The following is a 17,983-nucleotide window of genomic DNA, read 5'->3' on the forward strand; positions in this document are numbered from 1 at the left end:
CCGCAGGTACCCCAACCTTCTGCAGCCATCACCCTGATCATTCACTGGTCATAAACATCAAGGCAAGACCCTTGACTATCAAAAAGACTACAACTTGCTAAAGGCTCAGATGATTGTTAAAATTTTTAGCAATATTTTAAAATAAGATATGTAACTTGCTTTTCTAGACATAATGCTATTACATACTTAGACTACAGTATAATTTACTATATAAACATACAGCAAAATTATATTTATAAATTTTACATGTACTAGGAAACCAAAAAATTCATATGACTCACTTTATTGTGATATTTGCTTTATTGCAGAAGTCTGGACCAAACCTGCAATATCTCTGAGGTATGACTGTATATTTCTCTTTTGTTCAGAATTTATATCTCACACCAAGTAATTTTTAAAAAGGTCATTAGGCAAACACTAACAAACAGTAATACATGTGACTTCATCATAAATGTAAATTAAATGAAAGATTATGTGGCTTATTAATTCTTATTCAAATATGTCAATGTCAGGAGTCAGGGAAATCAAGTCTCTCTATAGTGTTGTTTCTAAAATCCACTTTTTAACTGGAGCAATAAACATCTGATTTTCTATTATCATAGTTGAGATTCATGGCATCCAATAACTATAAATATAATTACATGTTGTTTCCTAAGGAAAAAAGTATTATGTAACAGAAAATTAAGCAATATGTTTAATGACAGGTATTCTTCGTTGGAGGTATAAGTAATTCAGTTTCACTGCCAGCCTTCATTCGGAATGCTGCTGAATCTATTACCTGTGTGCTTTCCTAATTACATGAAAGAGTTAACCATACAAAATAAAAAAGGCTGCGATATTAAATTCCCCAGGAAGGGGAGATTCAGTAGAAAACTTTTCTAAGTCACTTATCATCATCTGATTTGTTGGTCATTACATAGTCTATATTCAAACTATACTTCCCTTCATTTGTATGAAAATGAATTAACTTCAATAGTAAGTACAGAGTCTGTTTTCTCATTATATACTCATGTCTTGAAAAATATAAAAGTCCTCCAAGCACGAAGGACATAAGCATTGGAGTAAAACAAAGCAAAAAAGAAAAAAAAAAATCAGGCTTCCATCTCAGGCAATTCTATAAATATTTCCCAAGAGCTATGAAATATTTTCTAGATAGTGATCACCATTTTTCTCAAGAGTGAGTTAATTCTAATGCTTCAAAGTGCAAATGTGAAGTCCCATATCAAAATCACTCAGTGACTTCCCATTTCTTATTGAATTAAGAATAACTCTCCATAGAGGCATTTTCAGTTAGAGACACGGGTTCTGATTTTGCCTCTCAATGGCTACTACATATATCCCACACTCCTGTCTAAGTGACATACTTTCCATTCTTCCTGTACTTTCAGTTCCCTTGCTCTTGCTCACATTGCTTTCTCTACCTGGAATATAAACTCCAAACATAAAAATTCTACATTTCCTTCAACTCAAATGCCACTTCTTCATTAAATTCTAATATGGGATCTGTCTCCTTTTGAACTACACAGCAGTAAGAAATATGATTTAAAAATTTCAAAATAATGCAAGATAAAGAATAGTCATTAACCCAAATGTCCAACAACCATAGACTGGATTAAGAAAATGTGGCACATATACACCATGGAATACTATGCAGCCATAAAAAATGATGAGTTCGTGTACTTTGTAGGGACATGGATGAAACTGGAAAACATCATTCTCAGTAAACTATCACAAGGACAAAAAACCAAACACCGCATGTTCTCACTCATAGGTGGGAATTGAACAATGAGGACTCATGGACACAGGAAGGGGAACATCACACTCCGGGGACTGTTGTGGGGTTGGGGGAGGGGGGAAGGACAGCATTAGGAGATACACCTAATGCTAAATGATGAGTTAATGGGTGCAGGAAATCAACATGGCACATGGATACATATGTAACAAACCTGCACATTGTGTACATGTACCCTAAAACCCTAAAGTATAATAAAAAAAAAAATTATGGGAAAAAAAAAAATCCTAAATAAGATATTAACAAATCAAATTCAGACAGTATTGAGATTTATTTTACAAGTGTATGGCTGATAAAACATTAGGAAATGTATCAGCATACTTACAGTAGATTGATAAAAATGAGACTATATGATATGAACAAGTGTCAAAAGAGTGTTTGATAATATATAGAAGCCATTCTTGATTTAAACACACAGAAAAAGAAAAGAACAAACAGAGACAGGGAGAAACTTTAAACATAAATGAGAGCATTTGACTGAAACCAGTAAGCAACACACATTAGAGTGAAATACTAAAAGCATACCCACAAGGAGCAACAAGACAAAGATGAATATTGAACTACTTTTATTCACCATTATTACTTGCAGCTTTTAGCTAATGCAATAAAAAACTAGACTGCTTTTCAGCTAGCATAATGCTACACCTAGAAAATATAAGAAGCAACCTAACATCTATTAGAATAAGAAAAGTCAATAAAGTGACGAGATAAAACAAATATTGTAACAGAAGCAGTTTTCCTTTTAATTAAGAAATGTAAATAAAAGATAAATGGGGTGGGGTAGTTTATAATAGTAACAATAATATAATTGTCAGGGAATAAATCAAAATTATAAGAATGTATATGATTTTAGTAAAATTGATAAATGAGTGAATAAAAAATCATATGCCACTGTGATGGAAGATATAATGTCATAAAGGTGTCAATTTTTTTATAATATGCAAACACAATGTAATTCCACTTAAGATTCTGGTGCAGTTTTAAGAAAATGATAAAATTATTCTAAAATTCATGGAAAGAACAAATGTAAAAAAATTATAAATAAAATTGTAAAAATAAAGGAAAGAAGAAAAGATTTGTCTAGTCACGTATTTAAAGTATTATAAAGGAACTATTTTTTAAAAGTATAACACAAGGGTAAAAAAACTTGGGACTGTCTGCAAAATGTAAAAAGCAGATATCTTTTGCCTCAATAATTCCAATGCAAGCAATTTATTCAAGAATATGATTTTTAAGGCTGGGCGTGGTGGTTCACGCCTGTAATCCCAGCACTTTGGGAGGCCGAGGGGGGAGGATCACGAGGTCAGGAGATCAAGACCATCCTGGCTAACAAGGTGAAACCCAGTTTCTACTAAAATAAAAATTCAAAAAAGTATCCGGGGGTGGTGGCAGGTGCCTGCAGTCCCAGCTACTTGGGAGACTGAGGCCGTAGAATGGTGTGAACCTGGGAGGCAGAGCTTTCAGTGAGCTGAGATCACAACACTGCACTCCAGCCTGGGAGACAGAGCGAGACTCCGTCTCAAAAAACAAGCAAACAAACAAATAAAAAAGAATATGATTTTTAAAACATACCCACCTACCCTCCCCCACACACCTCTTCAATAAAATATAGTTACAGGAAAAGAATGGGAACGACAGCCTATAAAAGAGGCCCAATGGTTAAGTAAATTAACAAAAAAATTCATGGTAAAATATCATGCTGTTATTTAGAAAGAATAAGGCAGATCTACAATGACAGAGTTCAGGACATGCTAAAATAAAAAGGACAAAATATAGCACGTTGTCATTGAAATTTTTTTTGTTATTCCTAACAAGCCCCTTTCAACCACACCTGAGTTTATGTTAATGAGGTAACTTTTGGAAAGCCCCTAAAGATGGGGGCTGGCTGAGAGAAAAGCCAGCCATGTGATTAGAGGGTGGGACTTTAAGCTCTACCCGCTCAACCTCTGGGGAACAGAGAGAACTGAAGATTGACTTAATCTCCAACAGCCAATGATTTAATCAATCATGGCAATGTAATGAAGCTTCCACAAAAACTCAAAAGCACAGCATTCTGAGAGCTTTTGGGTTGGTGAAGAAGAATGCCCCCACGTGCCAGGAGGCTGCTGTACTGCTAACTCCATGGGGACGGAAGCTCCTGTGCTCAAGACCTCATCCCATGTGTCATTTCAATTAGCTGTTCATCTGTATCCTTTAGGATACCCTTCATAATAAATCAATAGTAGTAAGTAATGTTTTCCTAAGTTTTGTGAGTCATTCTGGAAAATTATCATTTCATCTAGCTGTTCATCTGTATTCTTTAGGATAACCTTCATAATAAATCAATAGTAAGTAATGTTTCCCTGAGTTTTGTGAGTCATTCTAGCAAATTATCACACCCAAGGAGAGGGTTGTGGGAGCCCCCTGATTTGTTAAAGCCAGTAGGCCAGAAGTCAGAAGGATGTAATCTAGTAGAGGTTAGGGGGTTGGGGTGGAGAGACTGAGCAGTGTCACAGATGAAACAAGATTGGTTATAAATTGGCAACTGCTGAAGACATATGAATTATTTGTTGGGGTTCATTATACTATTTACTTTAGTGTTTAAATTTTGCCATAATTAAATACACACATACAATGATCAACTTTAATAAATATTTCATTTGCTTCTTGAAATTCAAATGCCACTAATTCAAAATGATCTCACTGTCCCTTCCTTGTTAAAAAGGTATTTGATAATAGTTGTTCTATGCAATCAACATTGCTATATATATTGAAGCTTGAGAAGTTACTCCACATCCCATAAAGTACTGCTGGCTAGCATAAACTATTAGGTTATGTTTAAGAACACATTCACCCTATAAAAATTAAGAAAACATATACACCATGGAATACTATGCAGCCATAAAAAATGATGAGTTCATGTCCTTTGCAGGGACATGGATGAAGCTGGAAACCATCATTCTCAGCAAACTATCGCAAGGACAAAAAACCAAACACCGCATGTTCTCACTCATAGGTGGGAATTGAACAATGAGAACACATGGACACAGGAAGGGGAACATCACACATCGGGGACTGTTGTGGGGTGGGGGGAGGGGGGAGGGACAGCATTAGGAGATATACCTAATGTTAAATGACGATTTAATGGGTGCGGCACACCAACATGGCACATGTATACATATGTAACAAACCTGCACGTTGTGCACATGTACCCTAAAACTTAAAGTATAATAATAATAATAATGATAAAGAAAACAAATTTCTGGATTAGTCTATCTCATAAAGAATTATTAAAGCCCAAAATCCAGCAATGCTTCTTGTCAAAAAAGCGTTCCTCCTTCCCTGATGCCCTTACATGTACAGTCATGTGCCGCATAACAATGCTTCAGCCAAGAGAGGACCATATATATGATAGTAATCCCATAAGATTATAACACTGTGTTTTTACTGTACCTTTTCTATGTTTAGATACACAAATACTTAGCATTGCGTTACACCTTCCTAAGGTATTTAGTACAACAACATGCTGTACAGGTTTGTAACCTAGGAGTACATAGCCTCAGTGTGTAGTAGGGTTTACCATTTAGGTTTGGGTAAGTATACTCTATGATGTCTGCACAAAGATGAAATCCCCTAAGGACACATTTCTCCGAACACTTCCCTGTCATTAACTGATAAATAACTGTATATAAATAGCCAGCATATAGTTGGCAATCTTTGCTTTCCAAGGATCCAAAACCCCTTCAGAAAATCTACATATACATATAATTGTCATTAGCTGTAAGTTTAAAAGGCGAGTTTGAAGGAGAGGAAGATGACCATGCATCTCTATGCTTTAAAGGCCCCAAGGGCTTTTCAAGGCTACAATTAAATGTGGCTTGTTGTATACTGACTGATAGAGGAGATCTGAATTATTCCCTAGCTGGTGCTGCATTAAACCATTTTTCACTAGAATTCCTTCTTCCAGACAGAGCAATACAAGCTCTGCTGCCAGGTAAATGTCCTGGGAGAGACTGTCCTATCACGTAACAGATCAGGAAGTAAATTTTCATTTCACAGAGGAGTCCTTTGAGGCATATTTTAATTTTCCATCTGAAAACACACCTAGTATATCCTCTTCCCTTCTAAAAATCTCTCTTGCATGTGCACACTCTCTCTCACTCTCACACACACATACACACATAGTTTACAATTAGGCTCTAGTTTAAAATGACCCATTGAAGCAGAATAATAAATAATAATGCACCTCATCATCGGCCTGTCGCAACCGGGCAACAGCGTAACGCCTCACAGTTGGGTTGGTGTAATGAGAGGATAACAGCTCCAAGGAGTCCTCTACATCCATCGGCTTCCATTTTCCCAGAAGTTCCAAGGCCTGTTTGGCCTCTTGAGGTAGATCCCAATTTACACATTTCAAGAATTTTGTCAAGGCCTAAAATCAGAAAATATTTAAAAATTAGAAACAGCCTATTTCCTGGGATAGAGGAGTTGACTAGGCAGAGTTCCACTTGGTCCTAATGACAGAGCCACGGAGTCAGTGATAGACTCCTTGTGTAAACACTAAATGAAGTTATGTATATGATCTTATAGAAGCACTGCAGGACAGAAAAAAAGCATGTTCCCTGTATCTTTATATTTTCCAGGCCAAATCATTTGCGAACACTACGAATTTTTAAATTTGTTTTGACTTTTCCTCATTTTGCTATTGTTATTTTAAAATACTGCAGGGCTCAAGACATGGAAATAGTTGAGGCATTTCTCATGAACTCTAAGATGCCTTAGAGAAAACCTACATTTTACAACAGAAAATACTGCAACCACTGAATGAAAGGGCCAGAAGCCATGCTAGGGCAGAAATTCCCACCAATAGCCTCACTCTCGATCACCTCCCTAGAGTATGACGACCGGCTTTCGCAGATATTTAAACATGAAGACTCAAACAATGTGGAGTATGTACGTATCTCTGTGAAGTAAATACTTAAAAAGATAGGCAATCCAACAAAACCTCAAAACAGAAGTATAAAAATGGGTAAGTACGGAAACAGCAGCAAACAGTCTATGATTTGGCTGGTTGTACATCTTTCTGCAACCTCACTCCTTTGAATAGGCAGCACACGGAAGTTTTCACAAGACTGTCAGTTAAGCAAATTGTCTTGGAGTATATCACTCATTGCACAAACAGTAAGTCCTCTTTTAAGAAAGGTACACACTTCTTGGCCAGGTGTGGTGGCTCATGCCTGTAATCCCAGCACTTTCAGATGCTCAGTCAGGAGAATTGTTTGAGGCCAGGAGTTCAAGACCAGCCTGAGCAACACAGCAAGAACTCATCTCTACAAACACAAATGAAAATAAAGAAAAGCATATACTTGCTTTCCATAAAAAACAACACTTACTGCTCGGTCTCAAAGGCAACACTTTCCTGGCTGAACCCAAGATGTTTTCTTCTTCTTTGCCTTCCTCTGTTGCTATTTGTTGAAAAATAGGTAACTTGAAAATGTAAGAGCCCTGCTCTGCCCAACCAAAATCTTTTTTTTAGAAAACTAACCAATTCCTCAATAAAATGTCTACTTGGACAACAAAACACAATTTCTGTTAGTACAACACTAAATGAACCTTCATACCCATCCCCTAACTTATTCTTGATTTTACTAAATTAAGAAAAAAGGTACTATGGAGATTGTCTAGTTCAATGCTTAAATTGTATATAACCTCAGCAAAGATAAATGGCTTGCCCATCACCTCAAAATGGTGCATGAGCTAGATGTAGAACTCAGGTCCACCAATTCTCAGCCCCATACTTCTTCCACCAGATGATGCTTCCTTACCATTAAGGCGCTCCATTCTCTAGTTAGCCCCATTCCCCTTGGAGCCATTACTCTGCCAACACTAATATCCTGAATCTATTCCGGTCCCTTTCAATTATTTCCTACCAATATCTCCTATATTTGTCTTCAGCCTGATTCTCATTATATCACACATCTGGAGTTGGACAGAGCCTTCTAGCTAAGAAACTAAATACCAGTTTCTCTTCTAATCATTTCATACAAACTCTTAGAAGCTGAAGTTGGAAGTGATCTTAGCACAAATTTCCTATTGTTAGCAGAAATACCCTACAATATGAATGCCAAAAAGAGACCCAATATTTACTTAAGTGACTCCAGGAACTAATTTCCAAAATAGCCATTATATTCATAGAAAGCTAAGCCATTTTTGTTTTGATTTTAACTATAATGAACCAAAAGACAAAAATGTCTTCATATTGCTTTTTCTAATTGGTTAGTTTCATTTTTTGGAGAGAATGAGAGTAAATTTAGCCCCATATGATGTGGACAACTTTTCTAATATTTGAAGATAATTGCCATACTGTTACAAAGTGGTTTCAACTAGATGATAGGACATTCTAATTTGTAAATAAACAAATAACCTTGGCTTCTTTCTCAAAACATTTCGTTGCTACCACTTACCACAATGCAAGCCCGTTTCATTAACCTCTCATTGCCCTTCCATGCTTCAGCCCAGTTAACTTATATTAACAATGTCTCTCTAACCCCTGTGTACATTCCTCCCGTATACTCTTCATTAAAACAGGGATATCATCTCCTCTGAAGTCATCTTGTCGAAAGTTTTACAGGAAGTTTTCGGCAACTTTCAGCTATTCCTTTAGAAGCTGGCTCAATTTTACTACTGTCATTTAAATGATGTTCTTCTAACTGCCGAATGTTTTTGTGGGCATTTTTATCTCTATAACTGGAGTCTGCATTCCCCAAGGACAGCTGTCCATTTCCTCTACACCTCCTGCACACCATTTAGTATAATGCTCCCTTTCTGTATAGAACACAGATTGCCCTACTAACTTATTCCATGAATTTATTTTCCACTTCTAAAACGTATTTCTAGGTTGAATGTGGGAACAAAGCAATACTTCTTAAATAATGACAGTGAAAGCTTTTCCATTTCACAGTACATCAGCAGTCTTAATAGAAATGTGCAGGCATGTACTTATTATAAGCAAATCTTGTAGCATGCCGATGTACTCAATTCAATAACTGAAACAATCTAAAACTTAAATTCTCAGATTTATAGACTTATTAGCAAGATTTATGAAGTATGCTGCTGCCAAAAAACATAAGGTACTGTACAAAGAATTTCACAACTTTTTAATGTTAAACATTACAAATGTAAACAAGGAGCCAATAGAATGAAGAAGAAAACAAGGAGTCAAAGAAGAAAGACAAAAAGTAAGAATTTGAAGACAGCAATATAATGGCCTTTTTAAATAACCCTAGGTCTTTTAAAGATGCTTTACTGATCCATGTAAAGATACAGGATTAAAGAGCAATTCTCTCTGTGTGTGTGTAACTTCCACAGATTACTGGAGAGCACAGGCTGTAGAGCCAGGGTGTTTGGGTTCCAATTATAATTCCTGGCTCCATCAATTATTAGCTGACTAAATTGAAGCACATTAATTAACTTTTAAGAGACTTTTTTCATAGGCTTGTGGTGAAGATTAAGTTAATGAATGTAAAATGTTTGTAACAGTATCCTATATAAATAGTTTATCATCAATTATTTTTATTCTATTTCTGATGTTGACATCAAATGTTAGCTTTACTATACGTATTACTATGTTTTATTCGTTTGATCTGAAAATCACCTGTTGTCTCCTATTCTTAGAATCACAATCACCTCAGAACTGAAAATACTGTATCTCATATATTTATCTCTAATTTAAACTTCTACCAACTAAATTCTCAGAAATTTCTATTTTGCTGCTTTTCCAATGCTTTTGATTTCAAATACTCAAACATGAAAACATCTCATTCTTTTCTTCCCACTTGCCATATATCCTTACTGATTTGGTGTGGCTGTGTCCCCACCCAAATCTCATCTTCAGTTCCCATGTGTTGTGAGAGAGACATGGTGGGAGGTAACTGAATCATGTGGGCAGGTCTTTCTCATGCTGTTCTCATGATAGTGAATAAGTCTCATGAGATCTGATGGCTATACAAGGGGGAGTTTCCTTGCACAAGCTCCCTTTGCTTGCTGCCATCCACGTTAAGACATGACTTGCTCCTCCTTGCCTTCCATCATGATTGTGAGGCCTCCCCAGTCACATGAAATTGTAAGTCCGTTAAAACTCTTTTTCTTCCCAGTCTCAGGTATGTCTTTATCAGCAGTGTGAAAGCAGACTGATACGGTAAATCAGTACGAAAAGTAGGGTATGAACGCACATGGATATAAATCCATCAGGTTCAGGCCTAACCCCTGGCCATTGTCTCCAAAGTCAACTTACGTGTATAGCTTCTTCTCCATCCCTTGCCCTCCAAAACTGTTCTCTAAGTCAGTATATGGTTCTCCTAATTATGTCACTTTTTTTCATTTTCTGCTCTGCTCCAATCTACCCTAGTTTGTACTCCTTAAAATATCACGTGTTAGGCCGGCATGCTGATTCACACCTGTAATCCCAGCACTTTGGGAGGCTGAGGCACATTGATCACCTGAGGTCAGTAGTTGGAGACCAGGCTGACCAACATGGTGAAACCCCGTCTCTACTAAAAAGACAAAAATGACAAAATTAGCCGGCATGGTGGTGCACGCCTGCAATCCCAGCTACTTGGGAGGCTGAGACAGGAGGATCACTTGAACCTGGGAGGGGGAGGTGGCAGTGAGCCAAGATCGTGCCATTGTAGTCCAGCTTGGGCAACAAGAGTGAAACTCTGTCTCCAAAGAAAAAAACAGAAGTACAATATCACTTGTTAATACACATTTTCCTGCTTTAGTGGTTTCCTGTCGCCAGTAAAATTGAATTCCTAAGGGTATAATTTGAGGCTCATCACAATCTGATGCCATCTTTTCTATTTCATAATCATTCATGCAAAACTCTCTGTCTCCTGAACCTAACAGCCTACCTTACTCATGCTTTCCTTCCCCATAAAAAAAGATCACCAAATAAATAATGCTATCAAAGTCTGCTCACACTTTAAGGGCAATCTTTGTTCTGTGAAACCTTCCTCGTATCATAGCACACTGATCTGGTCATCCTCCACATTTCTATTATATTAATTACTTATATGTTTATTAAGACAGTAGCCCTTAATCAATTACTATGCTATACTTCCTAATTTTAATTATGTGTAAATATCCTTACCCCAAAACAATTTTAATTTATATGAATACAAGGACATGATACCTGAAAGCTCATAGTCTTATATAATGCTAGGCCAAGAGGTGATAATGAATACTTGCTAAACTGAATTCATTTATCCCATGGGTCACCATCAATTTCTTGTAAGGAGACACAAATATGATGATTGTCCTCATGTCACTGTCTCAGAAACAGCCTTATAAGAACATTCAGTGCATCACTATTATCTTCACTATATATGACTCTTCCAACTGCTTTTTTCTCCCAAGCATAATCAAAAGGCATGGAGTTAATTTAAATTAGTATTTTTATAAGAAAACAGTCCATTGTAAAAGCAGGTTGGTGCAAAAGTAATTGCAGTTTTTGTCAAATAGTTTTGAAAAATTACAGTATTCATATTTCAGGTTCCACAGAAATGAGTCACTTCCTACATGCTATAAACTACGAATTTGAAAATACTTCATAAATTTAAATGGTAACAAATTTAATTGAACAAAGTTATTACTATGAACTTTCTGGGTGCAACATCAAGTCCTGACTAGAAGGTTTTCATCTGAAATACTTAAGATAGGTCATTAAGAAAAAAAGGGGGGTAGAAAGACAAATTTTAATTAAAAAATAAAAAGTGTAACTCTGTAAGAACCAATTTCCTCCAATTTGTTTTCTGAGCACTGCCGTCTCTCTAGAAAAGCTTTTCAGCCCCAGGGCCCAAATGTCAAGTAACCTAAATCACAATTTCTTAGAGTCTGATGCTAAAAGAATTTCTTTCTGTAAATAAATTAATGGGTGGAGTATGACAGTATCCGTTTTTCACAAAACCCATCTGAAATTATTAAAAGGTTACAAATGTGGCTGTGTGAATAATTCCTTTGGTCACTTCAAGGCCTATATATATTTGGTTTACTCCAAAGTGACTTCTGAACATTAAAACATATCGTTCACTCTACTCTAGTGGTCCTAAGAATCCTATAATATATCCTGAGAATTGAAGTTTCATCACCCACCTTTCGAAAACTTGAAATCAACTAGTTAAATGAAACTTGTCACACACTTTATATCACTTGAACATTTTATCTCTTTTGCACATATCTAGAAGTAATTGAATTTCGGTGGGAAGTGACTACTTGTAAACAAACAATTTTTCTTGCAAACCTTTCTATCTAAAAAAGTTCTGCTCTGTAAATCTACTCCTGTATGCTTTTTAAACCTATACATTCTAACAGGTTCAATTCAATATCTAGCTGTGTATTTTAGATGACACTGAGCTGCATTCAAGATGCAGTTTCTGTGACCAAGGTTATTCTTCATTTAACACAGTATCATGACACTAACTCAATCTTTTAAGAAAACAAAAATCACAAACCTGTGTTTCTGTTAGTGAATATTTCCTTTTGTTCAGTGATGAAGAGAATCACACTCAAAGCTATAGTAAATTAAAAATTCTTCTCTCATTCTTATTATGGACATAAAGGAGAATAAATATGATTCATTTACAAAGAATTTCCTAAGGCATCAATAAATGACAGCAGAAAAGCTGAAGAGTTAAGATGAGCTGTAACTGGATTTTTATCTTTACTTTAGAAACTAAAGAAAGGACATTTGGTTCAAAAAAACAACTTAAAATAGTAAAGACCATATCACCAAGATTATAAAACATATCATCAATTCATTCATTCTCATATAAATATGTAACAGCTTCCTGAACAGATACTAATTTTCCTAATGCTTCTCTGCTCTTCCCCTAATGCATTTCAGGGTGTCTGCTAAGGCATGTACATGATGTTGAAAATGTTTTCTCTATAATTCTCTTTTCTATGTCTTCACTGACTTTCTTTTCTTCTAATTCGTAGATGCAAGCATATCAAGAGGCATCATGTATAAGCTTTGTGAGTCTGCACAGATCCCCTAATCTTTCTCAGGCTCAAGTTTCCTCATCTGTAGAACAGTTACAATAATACATACATTGTGGGATTGTTATGGGATTTAAAGAATTCCTGGTACATAGTATCTGTTTAAAAAATTCTGGCTATTATTATTATACCTTAAGAGGTACCCCTTGGCTCTCTGTTTTAAGATTTTACAGACTATTTTAAAAACTAGGAGACAAAGTTCACAATCACAGGATTGTCTCATATTAAACATGAGGAAACTAAAGCTTACACAGGCAAAGTAATTTGCCTGTAGTCAAAAAGCTTCTTAGGGGCAATAGTAACACTCAAAACTAAGTGTCCAAAAACTTCAGGTTAGTGATGACTACTTTACCACAATTCTCTCTCCAGAAACCTTATCCACTTCATGGTTTTATTACAGGAAGCAAATGTCTAGCTTCGACCTACCCGTTATCCTGTATGCCAACCTGTATGCTACTCCACCAACTGAATTCCCACATCTCAAGTTATATTTCTCATACTCTCTCTCCAGCCACATCTCATCTAGAATTCTGTAGTTTCGTTATTATAATAGCATACATATTTTCCTAGTCACCCAGGTTCAAAGAGGTAAGAAGAAGAGTACCAGCATTTAGTCTGCACCTACTATGTACCAGATACTCTACCAGGTTACTTACCTGTATTATCTTACTTGTGAAGGAGAATTGTCTCCATTAGAATAATAAGGATACCATGCTGCCAAACTAAATTGCCTCACCCTACCAAACAAGCGTAAAATGTAGTTCTGGAAAACGAACCCAAGTCTCTGTGACTTCAAAACCCATTCAGACATTGTCTGTGAGTCAACAAACAGGTACAGGTGTCTTTGTATGCAGACTTTTATAATTTTTTTAAAAAATGGAGTATCATATATACTGCTCTGTAACTTTTCTTTAAAGTGACAATAACAATTTCCATGGCATTTTTCTCATCTTGATCATTAATAACAAAGTTGGTAGATAAATTTGATATATGAAAATATTCAAGACACTCACTTTTTCTTGATTTGTAAGATAATATCTAAACTTCCAAACAAGATCTTGTTCTTCATATGTAAGTTGCTTGGTTGGTGGATAACTCACAATAATCTAAAACAAAAAAAGAAAAAGAACTAATTTTGTCAACTATACATGTCCTATATATTTCCATTTCACTTAATATTTTTTATTTATTTAAATAATTCTATACTACAATTATTACACGAGCAAGGAAAATGTAAACGCAGTCAAGTAGGCCTTAAATTTGCTATAATTATGTGTCCAAAATGCAGTTTAAAGGAGAAGAAGAGAAAGTCATATTCCATAGGAAAATATTTAACTGGAGAGTTCATTTAATTCAACCAGAAACAAAACATAGCAAAATAACAATGTCCCCTACCAGAAAAAGGAAAAACATGCACACAATAAACTTTTAAAGTCAATGCATACAACAAGGCATGTGTATACACTAAGTCCTCTCTCAGGCAATGTCTTAGGGCCAGCTTCTAAGAATACTACTGACATGAAAGTATACAGTATTTGCAGTTCTGTCGCCAGAGATAATAAATTTATGGAAAGCCCCAAATGATAACAGAACTGCTGATCTGTGAAATTATGAACATGATGTAGGATTCATCAACCTGGAGAAAATGTGCATCTAAATAATTTTTAAGTGAGGTGATAGCTATCAGTTCCAACCAAAACACCTATTTAACTATTTTTAAATTAATATTTCATAATTCTCTTACATTTAACTGATCTCTTGTGGCAGCATTGGGTTTGAGATCATGGTCAGAAGGTCCACTTCTTAAACTCCGGGCAAGCTTGTGGTGTTTGCTCTCAACTAAATTCTCCTATAAATTATTTTAAAATATTGACAATGTAAACTTCACCAAAAGGAAATTTCAACAGCTATTCATAAATAGAAAAGGTACTTAGGAGCATTTAATAATATTTAATGTTTTGTTCTGACACAACTTTAGCAGTCTTCTACCTATCTTAAAAATATGTATCCTTCTCAAGACTGGGAAACCAAGTATGCCTTAAACTCCACTAGTCCATAATACACACATGTCATTATAGCTTCTTAAAACATCTTCCCTTCACTCTCCACATATTCAAGGTTTCCATGTCCTCTAACCAGTCAAATATCACCATCACTGTAAAATCTTCCCTGAAAACACAGACTAAAGCATTCCTTCCTCCTATCAGCTACTAATGACCTTGTGATGTCACTGTATTATCATCTTAGCAGTTATTTAAGCCATCAGTCACTGAGGGCAAAGACAATGATCACAACGCTTGAATATACACATCTAGTGCAATTTTACCCATGGACAAAATTATTAGTTTTAACCATACTGTCACTGCCTAAAACAAGATATAAATTTATATTATTTATTTTTTATTGCATGTGTGAATTGTCTATGTCATATTCCTAATTTTTTTAATACCTTTATGGTCCTTTGTCCTTCAGTTTTAAGAGTTCTTTATATACCAGCCTTAATATATCTGTAATGTATGTAGTTAAGTATTTTCTCCCAGTTTGTTAACTGTCTTTTGGCTTTGTTGGTCTCCTCAGCCATGTGATTTTTAAAATGTAGTTAAATTTATCAATCATTTATTTTATTGCCTCTGGATTCTGAGTCATAGTTAAAAAGTCTTTCCCTACAGTGACAGTAAAATACTAGTGTGGTTTCTTTTTTTGAGACAGGATCTTGCTCTGTTGACCAAACTGGAGTACACTGGCATGAATATAGCTCACTGCAGCCTTGACCTCCTGAGTTCAAGCAATCCTCCTACCTCAACCTCCCAAGTAGCTGGGACTACAGGTACGTGCCACTACCTGGCTAATTTATTTTATTTTTTGTAGAGATGGGGTCTCCCTAAGTTTCCCCGACTGGTCTAGAATTCCTGGGCTTAAGCGATCCTCCTGCCTTGGCCTCTCAAAAGTGTTAAGATTATAAGCATGAGCTACCATGCTTGGCCTAGTTTCATTTCCTAACATTTAGATTACAGATCCATTTGGAGTTTATTCCTATGTATAGCATGATGTATGGATATAATTTTATTTTTTTTTCCAAATTAATTCCATTCCTCAGCATTATGACTTAGTGAAGAAATGCCACCTATATCATATACTAGATTTCCATGCATACTTGGATGTATTTCTTGGCTTTTAATTCTGTTCAACCAGTATATTGGTGTACACGTGTGTCAGTACCACATTATTATAGTCTGTTTTATTGTCAGATACAGCTGTATATCATCTCAGCCCCACCCGAAGTTTACATTTAAAATGTGTTTCTCCATTTAACGAATAACTATGACTACAGGCTGAACTGAATTTCTTCATACTTATGTGTGCTCTGAATATCAAAAGTGTAAAATATAATTTGATTTTATACTGAAAATTCAGTGCCAATTTGAGATATATTAACTGGATTCTACTATACTATGCATAGGAACTATCAAGGTCTTTAGAATGTTCCCACCAGATCCTCAAGTGGCCTTTTCTTTTTAACTTTTTATACTCTACTTTCCCTGCTGCCCGTCTCTTCCTTTGATATTAGGCCATCAGCCGTTCCTGCTTTCATGACCTGTACTTATCTCAATCATCTTGTTTTCATCACCCAATGTCCCAATTTTAATCCACTTTGGTCTGATGAGGAAGGTAACTAATCTAATTAGAAATGTATAAAATTAGAACAAAAGAGTTGGAATGATGTAAATGAGCTGTAACTGCAAAAATCATGGTATCTATTGTGCTGCTAAAAGGATTTTGTGCCTACAAGTTTGTAATTCTAAAGTCATCTAATTAAACCTCTTTTGCATTGTATGAATTCTTATCCTCATATCCCTGAGAGAAAGCTCTCATCTCAAAAATTCGTTAATATGAAGGTATCCTACCATCATCCAAGTTACCATGTTCCAAATTGAACAGTTCTAGGGATACAGCAGTCTTCCCTATTTTCCAACAAATTGGTCTCCCTAAAATTTTCACGCATTCATCCTAGTTATAGAATCCTCCTGTAACAGGCAAATTCTCCTTCTGTATGATGACAATCTTTCAAATACCAGTTCTGCCAAGTCTTCACTTCAAGATTATATCCCCCCAACCTGAAGAAAAAAAAAACTATACTGCCTAGCTCTTTCAGCAATTCAAACAAAGTGGATGCCCAACCCTACTCTACCCTTATCTTAGTTTTAAGATGTCAATATTCCTCATAAAATTCCATCAGAAACAGAGTCTAGACGCTAAAGTGAATTTTTGAATCACTTTTAGGTAACAGAGGCAGTTACATATTACTTTGTTTAAAGAAAGTATATGATGTGGCTAACTCACAATTACTGTGAAGAAAAGTACTTTCATAAAAAAATTTACACAATAACTTACCATAGACATCTGGGGGTCAGGAACTTTCACTAATTCAAAACTTGTTAAAATTGGAGATGATTCATCACCATCCTAGATTACAGAGCAACAATTTTTTTAAAAAAGAAATTTAATCCAATAGGAAGCAGTATATGATGTACACACCAACATATTTTAATTCTATTTGATGAACATCATTCTTCCCTTTAAAGAAATCCTTATCTTCTTCTAACAATATTATAAAATGCATGTCCACTTTGTACCTCTTTTTGGTTGATTATGAAATTATTTTGAGAAAAACTCTAACAAAATTGTTACTAAAGTTTTAGAGATATAAGGTCTGGAAATTAGATTGTTTTGAGTTGTTCCTTTTTTTAAAACTTCGTTCATTATAATGACAGTGGTTTTTTAAAAATGTGCTAATTTTCAAACTCAGAACAAGAAACCACAGACTATACGTAAAATATGGCACAATGGATGTGTTGTACCATTTGCAAAAACTAAGTGGATGTTGATAATTTTTCAAGGTATCACAATTGAGATCCACTCAAAGGAGCAGAATTTTAAGTGTAGGGTTAATATTACTCAAATTTACACACAGCTAGAGAATCAACAACGTTGTTCTCAAAGGGACAGCTGCTCAACATAATCTAAACTTGAATAATAAAATCAATCAATCAGTTTTTCAGAAATAAAGCCATCCTATTTTGTTGGTATTATCACTTTTGAAATATGTTGGCTTTTATTTTTCTCCAATGCGAGAAAAGTAATTCAACATAAAAATGT

The 17,983-nt window shown here is 35.4% G+C and overlaps 1 protein-coding gene across 2 annotated transcripts in view; it reads right to left on the reverse strand.

The window, feature by feature from the left end:
* Positions 1-17,983, reverse strand: part of PIK3C3 (phosphatidylinositol 3-kinase catalytic subunit type 3) — a 133,770-nt gene that overhangs the window by 79,335 nt on the left and 36,452 nt on the right. For both annotated transcript variants that reach the window (XM_032152425.2, XM_032152426.2), the window contains exons 7-10: positions 17,219-17,290; positions 14,571-14,675; positions 13,840-13,932; positions 6,018-6,203 (exon numbers count right to left, since the gene is read on the reverse strand). In XM_032152425.2, the coding sequence (XP_032008316.1) occupies positions 6,018-6,203; positions 13,840-13,932; positions 14,571-14,675; positions 17,219-17,290 (456 nt within the window). The remainder of the gene's footprint in view (positions 1-6,017; positions 6,204-13,839; positions 13,933-14,570; positions 14,676-17,218; positions 17,291-17,983) is intronic.

This window comes from Hylobates moloch, unplaced genomic scaffold (genome assembly GCF_009828535.3).
Source record: "Hylobates moloch isolate HMO894 unplaced genomic scaffold, HMol_V3 SCAFFOLD_5, whole genome shotgun sequence".
In the NCBI taxonomy this organism is placed as follows: Eukaryota; Metazoa; Chordata; class Mammalia; order Primates; family Hylobatidae; genus Hylobates; species Hylobates moloch.